Raw genomic sequence first — 12,183 nt, 5'->3', positions numbered from 1 at the left:
CATATATTTCTTAGCTCTTTCCCCTTTTGAGCAATTTTTTTTCATAGAAATCTGCAGTTTTACTCTGCTCTTCTCATGCATACATTTTACAGAGCTAGGGAGGCACTACATGCAGAAAAAGCAGCATTGAGCAGGACTGCACTCTGTCTAAGCATCACATTTGCCCAAAGAGATAAGCCAAATCCCTCCTCCAATGTAATCTTTATAGTAATAAATGTGTAAAAATGGTGATATTTTGGCACCCATATTCCTTTTCTTATAACTCAATTGGATCATAAGGTGGAAAGGGAAGGCAGGTATCATAATTTGACCCCTCATAGATCCCAGGAATGAAAATGTAATTAAGGTTCAAGTGCATTTTGTTCTTCCCTGAAAGAATGCAGGAAGACTTTGATAATTGTTCCATGTCTAGCACTAGTATATAGTTGTGTAAACAAAAGCATTCATTATTGGTAGTGGTAGTAGTCAAAATGGGATTCCTCCCATGCAGATTATCATTTTGACTTTGGAATGCCCCTTCCTAGGAATCAGCACATAGCAAATCTGGAATTCTGTTCCTGGGAAGGTGAGACTATACATCAATTTCTCTTATCCAATATCTCTGAAGGATCATTATGTTGTTCATGCTTATTTTTCCCTAACCAGTGCAATCCTATTTCAACAAAGCTAGTAGCCCTTGCCCTTTGGTTACAGTTACATGAGTTATGCAGTCATTTCTCCACTTTCTGAGGAAAGCAGTGAAGTTGTCTGGAGTTATAACTTTTGCAGATCACAAACAAAGATGAGAAGGGCAAGTGAGGAAAGCAGATCTGACCCACCATTGGTTGTATGACATTATAGGTGGATGGAAGATATTAAACAGATATATCAGTTAGAAGGCTGCTACTTGTCTGTCTTGGCCTCTGCTAATCTTCACACCCATAACAATGTCTAGCAGATGATGTGTCTAATGAAGGAGAAAAGAAAGACGAGGTAGTACTGTTCACATGATTTGTGCTTTATTCTAGTCTCATCTTGGTTAACAGTACACTATTTCCTTAGAACAGAGATCTAACTGCAGATTTTTCCATGTCTGTGATAAGCATTCAGCAAAAAGACAAATAGAGCAATACATCAGTAATATTCAATGATGTAATAGCTAACATAGCCTGTGCTACAATATCTAAGACTCTCCGGGTATCAGTTCTATTTCATGGAAATAACAAGAAAGAATCAGGACTATCTCCCATGTACTTTTCAGACACACCTAAACGGAAGCAAGCAAAAACAAACAAACAAAATCACTTGACATTTCAGAGAAAACTCTAAGCAAAATGGTTGACTGCTTTACATACAAGCAATTCTCAGGTAACTGCGAGGCATTGAATGCTCAGCACCCTTGTCTGGCTGGCCTCTTGTTTTGCTGGCACTCCTGTCTGGCTGGCTAGCTATGCTGACAGTGTAAATCAAGGGATTATTAGACTGACCACATGCTCGAGGCTTTTCTTTGTTTTTGTTTTGTTTTGGGACAGAGACAGGAAAGTTGACTGGGGCCCCAGGGATCTATGAAGAAAAAAAGACAGAAAAGGATGAGGGGAGAGAAATTTGCAGTGATAAGTGTTTTTCTGCTGTAAGAGTCATGAGATGATATGAGTGATTCTGGCTGAAGCAAGCTGGCTATGGAGGTCAAGAATTAATCCACAGGGATGCCAGAATAACATCTCCTGAGACATGTCTCTAAATTACATCAAAAACTTCTACGAAGGATGTGTAAGTATTATTATACAAACAAGAAACAATTGTTTGAGTCTTGTTTGTGTATTTTAACCTGATTTGCATAAGTGCTTATGAATATGATCCTATATTACATGTATGGAGAATAATATAAACATCAGCCATATACTTCAAAATATTCTGAATTTAAAACTATAATTAGAATAATTCAGGAAGTACTTTTAGCTGTTGGTGTTTTAAAGTAGCTTAGTTCAATAATTAATAAATAGAAAATAAGGCGTAAAGACAACCAAATAAACATTTTTTGGCTGTTAAGATAGAGTGTATACCAAGGAGTTTAATATTGGGTTTGTTATCTAATTTTCCAAATGGGGTTCTAGATAGGGGTTTAAGATTCTCTCGAAAAAAAATTTTTTTTTTTTTGCAAAAGAATTACAAGGGTGGGGGATGTTAATTTAATTCAAAGCTTTAAAAATATTTCCAAAATTATATGTTTGATTAGCAACATGTCCCTATATGACTGTTGCATTTCTTATTTTCAGAGTGAAAAGGGGTAAGCAACCTCATAATGCAGGATTTGCATTAGACTTATGATCTCTAGAGTTACGTCTTCAAAAATTCATGAATCTTGCTTTTTATAAAACATGATAATGAAAACACCTTTTAAAACATCCTTATTTAATGTCTGCTTTCAAAAGATTTTTTTTTTCTCTTAAAACCGGAACAGGTGAGGCCTCCAACTGTGGTCGCTCAGTTTCACACCCTTTTCTTTGGATCAGTCAGAATGTTCTTCCTCGGGGTGTTAGGCTTTGCAGTTTATGGGAATGAGGCTTTACACTTCAGTTGTGATCCAGACAAGAGAGAAATAAACCTCTTCTGTTACAATCAGTTCAGGCCAATCACTCCGCAAGTAAGTTTTTCTGCAGATAAAATTGCTTTCTTTTTAAATGTAAAATAACGTCAGAATACGATGAAGAACACCCTTTATGGTGTTTTTTCTAGAATTACGACTTTTCCTCTAACAAGTCATATATTTCAGGCATATTAATTTTAGTTTGTCGAGTGTTTCTTTCAAGTCTAGCATTCTATTATCTATTGATGTTAGAAATGGGCTCCTGGCCGGTAATCAGAAAATGAAAATTGGGTACCAACTAAAATAGAGTACTTCATCATTATTAGTAACTGGTAATCAATGACAGTAAAGCATGACTACATTTTGCACAATTACTTTATGTTTAAAGTTTTGAACATCTTCATAATTAAATTGTACATGTTCAACACCTTCATTATATTATTTTCATTGCTTACAAGACTTAAAAAACTTAGAATTTTTAAGTTATTCTCTGAGAGTCAGTGAATTTTTTTAGTTATTTTTGATAACATAGTGACTGACTTGACTAAGATATTTCTGACATACCTTAGGTATTCTGGGCATTACAACTAGTGATTGTCCTGGTTCCTGGAGCCGTTTTCCATCTTTATGCTGCATGTAAAAGCATCAATCAAGAATGCATTCTTCAAAAGCCCATCTACACTGTGATTTATATCCTCTCCGTTTTATTAAGAATTAGTTTAGAGGTGATTGCATTTTGGCTTCAGATTCACCTCTTTGGTTTCCAAGTAAACCCTGTCTACCTGTGTGATGCAGGATCTCTTGGGAAAAAGTTTACTATTATAAAATGCTTGGTGCCAGAACACTTGGAGAAGACCATTTTTCTTATTGCGATGTATACATTTACCGTAATTACAATGGTATTATGTGTTGCTGAAATTTTTGAGATCATATTTAGACGATTACGCTTTCCAATTAGGCAATGAACAAATAGTTGATTACCTACTGTCATGCCACAATTATTTATCATTCATTTTTATTTAGTTTCCTCTTGTTGAATGAGTATGTCAGTTTCAAACATAGATATATGTTTTTAAACTTAACTCAGTATGTCTGAAATTATGTCTAAAATAAAATACAATACTAATTCTAAGGCAGGTATTCTTGAACAAAAATTTCTTTCTATTTTGCCACATACTGGAGAATATACAGAGAACTAATGTTAACTCTTTTAAAAATAGCATCTTTACAGAGTTCTCTCATATTTTAATTGATCACAATATTTTGTGGCCAGAGAAACTTTTATTATCTCTTTTACACAGAATCGAAAATTGAGGTGCAGGGAGGCTAATATATGTGCCAAAGGTCATGCAACCAGACTAGAATCCAGATCTCCAGCCATAAAGACACTTTTCTTTTCTCTGAACCACATACCTTAAAGTTTGAGGATGTAACTATTTTTGTATTCATGTAAAACATAACTTATTTAAGCACAAAAATTGTAAACTATTGAGAGACATTCTATAGTTTGATAACTAACTTGAAGAAATGAAGCAATTACATCTTTAATGTCATACTCAGTTTTCCTGAAATTCTTAATATTAAATGATATGATAATGTAGTCACCAAATTAATAAAAATTGCTACAAAAAATATTGTGAATGGTTTCTTTGTTTCTTTCTGGGAAAAAAATCCTCTGTGCTCATAGATATCCTATCATTTTAACTTCTTTATTCCAGTGATTGAAATGGAAAATTATATTTATATTAAGTTAACCTTTCTAAATACCCATGAATTATTTCAAAAACAATTTTATATCAATTCAGTGCATTTTTATCTGCCTGCCTTACCCATTCATTTGATATAATTTAGAATTTTTGTGTGTGACTGCCTTATACAGACACCTTATTAGGAAAATAAGTATAGTCAGTCAAATACTGAAATTTTCAATTTTTTCTTAATCATTGCTCAGCCTATGTTTGATATCACCAATATCTAGACTTAGGGTTTTTAAGTCATTAAAGCTTTCTCCATATGAAAGTATGAAAGAAAATCCAACTTACCTTAATTTAACAAACAGCTGCTGAGTATCTATTATTTAACATGTGCTGCATTAAGAATTCATATTACAACGACAACAAAGATCTAGTACCTTTTGAGGTTATATTCTGGTGAGTGGTCCAGTGGCATGCCAAGAAAGTCAGAGCTGGTAGAAATAGCCCACCCAAAAGGGATTCACTGTCTTTGTTTATTTTATTCATGGTCTGTTTAGAACCACTGGTCCTACATGCTAATAAACAGCAACAAAGTAAATTTGGTCCATTTAATCTTATTTTTAAATTCTCTATAGATAATACACCCTTTATTGTCTACAGCCAGGGTGGACTGCTTCCATCAATCATCCCACAAACATATACATCTTCATGGATTGTATTTTCTGCACTTCTGGAAGGCTAGTAATATTCTACTGGATACTAGACATTGTGTGTTTTATCTTGTTGGATGCTGGGTATTTTTGCTTACTATAATATTCTTATACTTTATTTCAGGGCACAGCTAAGTTACTTGGAAACAGATGAATATTTGTGCTTCCTTTTAAGCTTTGCTGGATGGGACCAGTGTAACTCATTCTAGGGCAAATTTTGCCCCATTACTAAGGCAAAGCCTTTCTTAGTGCTCTATTAAATATCACTTTGGTGCTTTGGAAATGCTATCTTTCCACCACCTCAGAATTCCAGCCTCAAGATGACTGATTCATTGTCTTAGTCTATTTTGTGCTGCTATAACAAGGTACCACAGACTGGTAGCTTAGAAACAGTAGAAATTTTATTTCTTACAGCTCTGGAGGCTGAAAGACTGAGATCAGGGTGCCAGTATCGTTGGGTTCTGGTGAGAGCCCTCTTCTGGGTTACAGACTTAGTATAATATCCTCATGCAGTGGGAAAATGACAGAAAGCTCTCTGAAGTTCTTTTCATAAAGGCATTAATCCTACTCATGAAGGTTTCACCCTTATGACCTAATCACCTTCCAAAGGTGATTCTAATACCATCACACTGAGAGTTAGGATGTGAAGATACGAATTTTAGGAGGGCACCAACTCCATTGGGCTCATGGTTAAAACATAAATTGCTGTAGCTCCAGGGAGAGGTTATTGCTGTGCTCCAGAAAAGAAGGCGGAGGGGCAAAAGGACATTCTCCTGATTTGCCTCTCAGGATTTTTTTCAGGCAAGACCGTTTTTTCAAAAAACTCACAACAGACTTCCCATTAATATTATTGCCCATTCATAGATGAGCACTTTGATTTACTCTTATTCTCATTTATCCTCTAGGACAATATTAAAGTATGACCCTTCTTAAAGAGACTTTCTACTCTGGCTGTTGGGAACAGCAACTATTCTCAGTGTGTGTGAATCTTGGGTATTGCTCCTTCCCATCCTCTCAGGTAGCTCTTTCGTTGGAAAGATTTTTAAAACTGTTCCACTAATCAGGACTCAGTTGGAGACCCTTTGGAAATGTCTGGAGCTCTCTTGCTTTGCAGCTGTCCCCTCCCTCTAAGGTCGTCTGCCCTGTGGAATCCAGCCCCCTTGGCCTCCCTGGCCTCTATTTGACAGGTAGAAAGATGGCATTTCTAAGCCACCAAAAGTACTCAGCTTCACTCTGCTTCTTTTAAGTAAACAGTGCAGATTGTTAGTTATGTTTAAAGATTTAAATCTTGTGAGAGAGTTGGTTTGAACAATCTTTTCGATTCCTTACTGACCTACGATTTCATTTTGTGATGGAAAATACTGGAAAACCTGGACTGGATCACTGATGGAAGAACCAAGCGGCACTCGGAGGTCTTGGAGTTTTGAGGTTTTATTTCACACCGGCAGGCTCAGAAGGGAGTAATCCCCCAAAAGTCTGAGCCCTGAGCACAGCAAGGGGAGCAATTTATGTTATTTTGATATGGCATTTCGGCCTGCGCAGGACAAAAGAGGAGCCTGGAGGAGGGGAGGAGAGAGCTGGGATGGCTTTGCCAACGGGAGGAAAAAAAGCAGTTTGCTGACCTTCCCGGCTGTATTGAATATTTTCCTTATCAATTTAATTAGTAACTACATCAAGATTGTTAGCACACAGTTATATGCTCCTGGATAATAAATGCCATATTTTTGTGGTATTTATAAAGTATAATTATAAAATATTTATATTTTAAATTATAAAAACTGCTTTTTCTAACCACAATGCAAATGTAGTAAAAATTAGTAAGGATGTCTAAACAAATATCTAACCATTTGAAAATAATAAAATTATTTAATAAAAAGCACTTGGATCAAATAAAGTAACTTAAACTGCAGTTTTTCAGTGTATTTATAAAAACAACAGTTAGAAGGCTACATATTAAAACCCCTGAAATATAACCAAACTTGCAGTGCCCAGAAAATTGTCAGCTGGTAATATATTTATTATTGAAAAGAAACAATAAATATAATTCAAAAAGCAAAAATAGGAACTTCAAAATAAAACTAAGAAAAACAAAAACAGTTTAATAAGGATAAAGACAGAAAGTACAGTGATAAACTAGAAAACAAACATACGATATAAATCCAAAATGGTTTGAAAATTACAATAAAATAAATCAAATAAGTGGGGAAATATACTACTGTGAGATTCTTATAATATAAGATTAAATATTATCAGTTGAAGTACATTGTGATAATTTAAAGATGTACAATATAAAATATAAGACAACCAATAAAACAAAACAACAAAATTTTAACAATAAGCCAACAACAGAAATTAAATGGAATCATAAAACATTCAATTAACACAAAAGAAGGCAGAAAATAGAAAAAAGGAACAAAAAAGATGGTACAAACTGAAAATAATAAGAAGGTAGTAGTAGACCTAAACGTAAAAATAGCAATAGTTAAAATAAATATAAAAGGTCTTAGCACTCCAAACAAAAGCAAAGATTGTCTGAAGGCATATTTTTAAAAAACAGGCCTATTAATAACCCGAACCCCACTTTAAATATTCCTAAATATTTAGAAGTTTAATGATCAAACCATTTAAATATTTTTACAAATAGATAACAAGAAAAAGCAGAAAAAGAAATATACAAACAGCAGCATCAGAGAGATGAACTGGTTATATTAATATAAGAAAGCTTAAGTAGATATCAGGGCAAGGAAAAATGACAGGAATAAAAAAGACATTAGTAATGGTGAAAGTATAATTTCATCAGGGAGCATAACAGTTGTAAATGTGCATACCACCAGTTACAGAGCATCAGAATACATGAAGCAAAACCTTAGAACTCAAAAGAGAAATAAACCCGTTTATAACTAAAGATTCAGCACTTTTATCTCAGAAATCAATTGACAAAGTAGACAGAACATCAAAAAGGATATGGAGGACTTGAACATCACTAGTAACTAATTTGAACTAACTGATATTTAGAGAACACATCCTACAAACAACAGCAGAATATACGTTTTTTTTCATGTACATCAGAACATTCAACAAGAAAGATTATTTGCTGGGCTATAAGAAGTGTCTCAAGAAATGAAATACAGAGTATTTTATTTAGCTGATCACAATGGAATTAAACTAGAAATTAATAAAAATAAGACATCAGTAATATGCCAAAATATTTGAGAAACTAACAAAGCAATTTTATTAACCCATGGATCAAAGAAGAAACTAAATGGAAAATTTTAAACAACTTTAAACAAATAATGCGAACAGAATTTATCAAAATTTGTGGAAAGCAGATAGAGGAACATTTAGCAGAACATTAAAAGTTCTAAGAATTGTGTTAAAAAAAAAGAAAGTTACAAAATGATTTAAGTTTCTCACCTTAAGAAATTATAAAGAGTTTAAATACAAAATAAATAGGAAGGAAATAAAAATAAGAGCACAAAACATCAAGACAGAAAACTGAGAGTAAACAGAATATCTATGAAACAAAAAGCTCATTCTTTGAGATTAGTAAGACTGACTTTTTCACTAAAAGAAAATAAAGGAGAAAATGAAAATTACACACTCAAAAGTAAAACAAAAGGGAAATCACAAGAGAATATTTAAATGATTATAAGGAAACATCACAAACAATGTTATGCCAACAAGTCTGCCATTTAGATGAAATGGACCAATTCCTTAAAAGGCACATATTACTAAAAAGTTACTCAGTAACAAATGTAAATATGGATATCCTTATACCAATTTAAAAAATTAAATTAAAATCAAAAGACATTCCACAAAGAAAACACCAATCCCAGATGGCTTCACTGGTGAATTCCATCAAATAATTAAGGAAGAAATAATACTCCACAATCTCTTCTAGGAAATGGAGAGAAATTTTGTTATTTCATTTAATGAGATCAGCATAATCTTGATATAAAAAATTTCTAGGAAAGGTATCTAAGCAATGTAAAACATATATATGTAATACATCATGTTCAAGTGGGGTTTATCCAGGAATGAAAAGTTTTTTAACATTTGAAAGCCAATTAATGTAATCAACTGAATATAGGGAATAAATTAGAAAACCCACATATTCATTTTAGTAGATGAAGATAAATGCATTTGATTAACACCCATTTAAGTTAAAAGAAAGAAACAAACAAAAACCCCTCACTTTGAAAAAAGAGCTATGTAAACTTCATAAAAAACATCTAAGAAGGAAGGGGCGGAAGATGGCGGCGTGAGTAGAGCAGCGGAAATCTCCTCCCAAAACAACATATATCTATGAAAATATAACAAAGACAACCCTTCCTAGAATAAAGACCAGAGGACACAGGACAATATCCAGACCACATCCACACCTGAGAGAACCCAGCGCCTCGCGAAGGGGGTAAGATACAAGACCCGGCCCCGCAGGAGCCGAGCGCCCCTCCCCCCAGCTCCCGGCGGGAGAAGAGCAGGCAGAGCGGGAGGGAGACGGAGCCCAGGGCTGTCGAACACCCAGCCCCAGCCATCCGGGCCAGAGTGCAGGGCCCTCGATACTGGGAAAACAGGGCAGCAAGAACAGTGAGCAGGCACTGGAGGCTGGGCGACAGAGGACATAAGAAAAGCGCGCGACCATTTTTTTTTTTTTTGCTTTTTTGCTGCTTTGTTTTGGCGAGCGCTTTTTGGAAGTCTTAAAGGGACAGGGACCCCAATACTAGGGAAACAGGGCAGAAAGACTGGTGAGCAGAGGCCTGAGGCTGGCACCGGAGAATAAAGAAAAACGAACGACCACCTTTTTTTTTTTTTAATTAAAAAAAATTTTTTTCTTGTTTTTTTTTGTGGTCGTTGTTTTGTTTTGGCGGGTGCTTTTTGGAAGTCTTAAAGGGGCAGGGCGGGTCACTTAATCCAGAGGTAGGGAATCCGGGATCTCTGGGCACACTAACCCCTGGGCTGCAGGGAGCAGGGAGGCCCCTTACGGAGATAAATAGCCTCCCAGCAGCTCCTGCTCCAACGCGACTCCACCATTTTGGAGTAGCTGCCCGAGCCAGGCCACGCCCACAGCAACAGCGGAGATTAACTCCATAGCAGCCAGGCAGGAAGCAGAAACGCTGTCTGCGCGCAGCTGCGCAGCACAAGCCACTAGAGGCCGCTGTTCTCTCAGGAGAGGAGGCCCACAAACCAACAAGAAAGGAAGTCCTTCCAGCCGTCACTCGTCCCAGTTCTGCAGACTATTCCTATCACCATGAAAAGGCAAAGCTACAGGCAGACAAAGATCACAGAGACAACACCAGAGAAGGAGACAGACCTAACCAGTCTTCCTGACAAAGAATTCAAAATAAGAATCATAAACATGCTGACAGAGATGCAGAGAAATACGCAAGAAAAATGGGATGAAGTCCGGAAAGAGATCACAGATGCCAGAAAGGAGATCGCAGAAATGAAACAAACTCTGGAAGGGTTTATAAGCAGAATGCATAGAATGCAAGAGGCCATTGATGGAATTGAAATCAGAGAACAGGAACGCATAGAAGCTGACATAGAGAGAGACAAAAGGATCTCCAGGAAAGAAACAATATTAAGAGAACTGTGTGACCAATCCAAAAGGAACAATATCCGTATTATAGGGGTCCCAGAAGAAGAAGAGAGAGGAAAAGAGATGGAAAGTATCTTAGAAGAAATAATTGCTGAAAACTTCCCCAAACTGGGGGAGGAAATAATCGAACAGACCACGGAAATACACAGAACCCCCAACAGAAAGGATCCAAGGAGGACAACACCAAGACACATAATAATTAAAATGGCAAAGATCAAGGACAAGGAAAGAGTTTTAAAGGCAGCTAGAGAGAAAAAGGCACCTATAAAGGGAAACCCATCAGGCTAACATCAGATTTCTCAACAGAAACCCTACAGGCCAGAAGAGAATGGCATGATATATTTAATACAATGAAACAGAAGGGCCTTGAAACAAGGATACTGTATCCAGCACGACTATCATTCAAATATGACGGTGGGATTAAACAATTCCCAGACAAACAAAAGCTGAGGGAATTTGCTTTCCACGAACCACCTCTACAGAACATCTTACAGGGACTGCTCTAGATGGGAGCACTCCTAGAAAGAGCACAGCACAAAACACCAAACATATGAAGAATCGAGGAGGAGGAACAAGAAGGGAGAGAAGAAAAGAATCTCCAGACAGTGTATATAACAGCTCAATAAGCGAGCTAAGTTAGGCAGTAAGATACTAAAGAGGCTAACCTTGAACCTTTGGTAACCACGAATTTAAAGCCTGCAATGGCAATAAGTACATATCTTTCAATAGTCACCCTAAATGTTAATGGGTTGAATGCACCAATCAAAAGACACAGACTAACAGAATGGATAAAAAAGCAAGACCCATCTATATGCTGCTTACAAGAAACTCACCTCAAACCCAAAGACATGTACAGACTAAAAGTCAAGGGATGGAAAAACATATTTCAAGCGAACAACAGTGAGAAGAAAGCAGGGGTTGCAGTACTAATATCAGACAAAATAGACTTCAAAACAAAGAAAGTAACAAGAGATAAAGAAGGACACTACATAATGATAAAGGGCTCAGTCAAACAAGAGGATATAACCATTCTAAATATATATGCACCCAACACAGGAGGACCAGCATATGTGAAACAAATTCTAACAGAACTAAAGGGGGATATAGACTGCAATGCATTCATTCTAGGAGACTTCAACACACCACTCACCCCAAAGGATAGATCCACTGGGCAGAAAATAAGTAAGGACACGGAAGCACTGAAAAACACACTAGAGCAGATGGACCTAATAGACATCTATAGAACTCTACATCCAAAAGCAGCGGGATATACATTCTTCTCAAGTGGACATGGAACATTCTCCAGAATAGACCACATACTAGGCCACAAAAAGAGCCTCAGAAAATTCCAAAAGATTGAAATCCTACCAACCAAATTTTCAGACCACAAAGGCATAAAACTAGAAATAAACTGTACAAAGAAAGCAAAGACGCTCACAAACACATGGAGGCTTAACAACACGCTCCTAAATAATCAATGGATCAATGACCAAATCAAAATGGAGATCCAGCAATATATGGAAACAAATGACAATAACAACACTAAGCCCCAACTTCTGTGGGACACAGCAAAAGCAGTCTTAAGAGGAAAGTATATAGCACTCCAAGCATATT

At 36.2% G+C, this 12,183-nt stretch overlaps 1 protein-coding gene across 1 annotated transcript; it reads left to right on the top strand.

Moving 5' to 3' along the window:
• Nucleotides 1–1,609: 1,609 nt before the first annotated feature.
• GJE1 (gap junction protein epsilon 1) lies at nt 1,610–4,184 on the top strand. Its single transcript, XM_036879169.2, has 3 exons — nt 1,610–1,749; nt 2,441–2,623; nt 3,136–4,184. Exons 1-3 carry the CDS (start codon nt 1,711–1,713, stop codon nt 3,529–3,531), a joined length of 618 nt encoding a protein of 205 aa, XP_036735064.2. The 5' UTR covers nt 1,610–1,710; the 3' UTR covers nt 3,532–4,184.
• The last annotated feature ends 7,999 nt before the right edge of the window (nt 4,185–12,183 follow it).

This window comes from Manis pentadactyla, chromosome 12 (genome assembly GCF_030020395.1).
Source record: "Manis pentadactyla isolate mManPen7 chromosome 12, mManPen7.hap1, whole genome shotgun sequence".
Lineage (NCBI taxonomy): Eukaryota > Metazoa > Chordata > Mammalia > Pholidota > Manidae > Manis > Manis pentadactyla.
This window is presented reverse-complemented; position numbering and strand designations above follow the sequence as displayed.

What these genes read in the sequence shown, in the direction of transcription:
- GJE1 (XM_036879169.2), top strand. Translation starts at nt 1,711, where the DNA reads ATGTCTCTAAATTACATCAAAAACTTCTACGAAGGATGT. An exon ending in AAAACTTCTACGAAGGATGT is followed by an intron (nt 1,750 to 2,440) that starts GTAAGTATTATT and finishes AAACCGGAACAG; the next exon opens with GTGAGGCCTCCAACTGTGGT. An exon ending in TCAGGCCAATCACTCCGCAA is followed by an intron (nt 2,624 to 3,135) that starts GTAAGTTTTTCT and finishes GACATACCTTAG; the next exon opens with GTATTCTGGGCATTACAACT.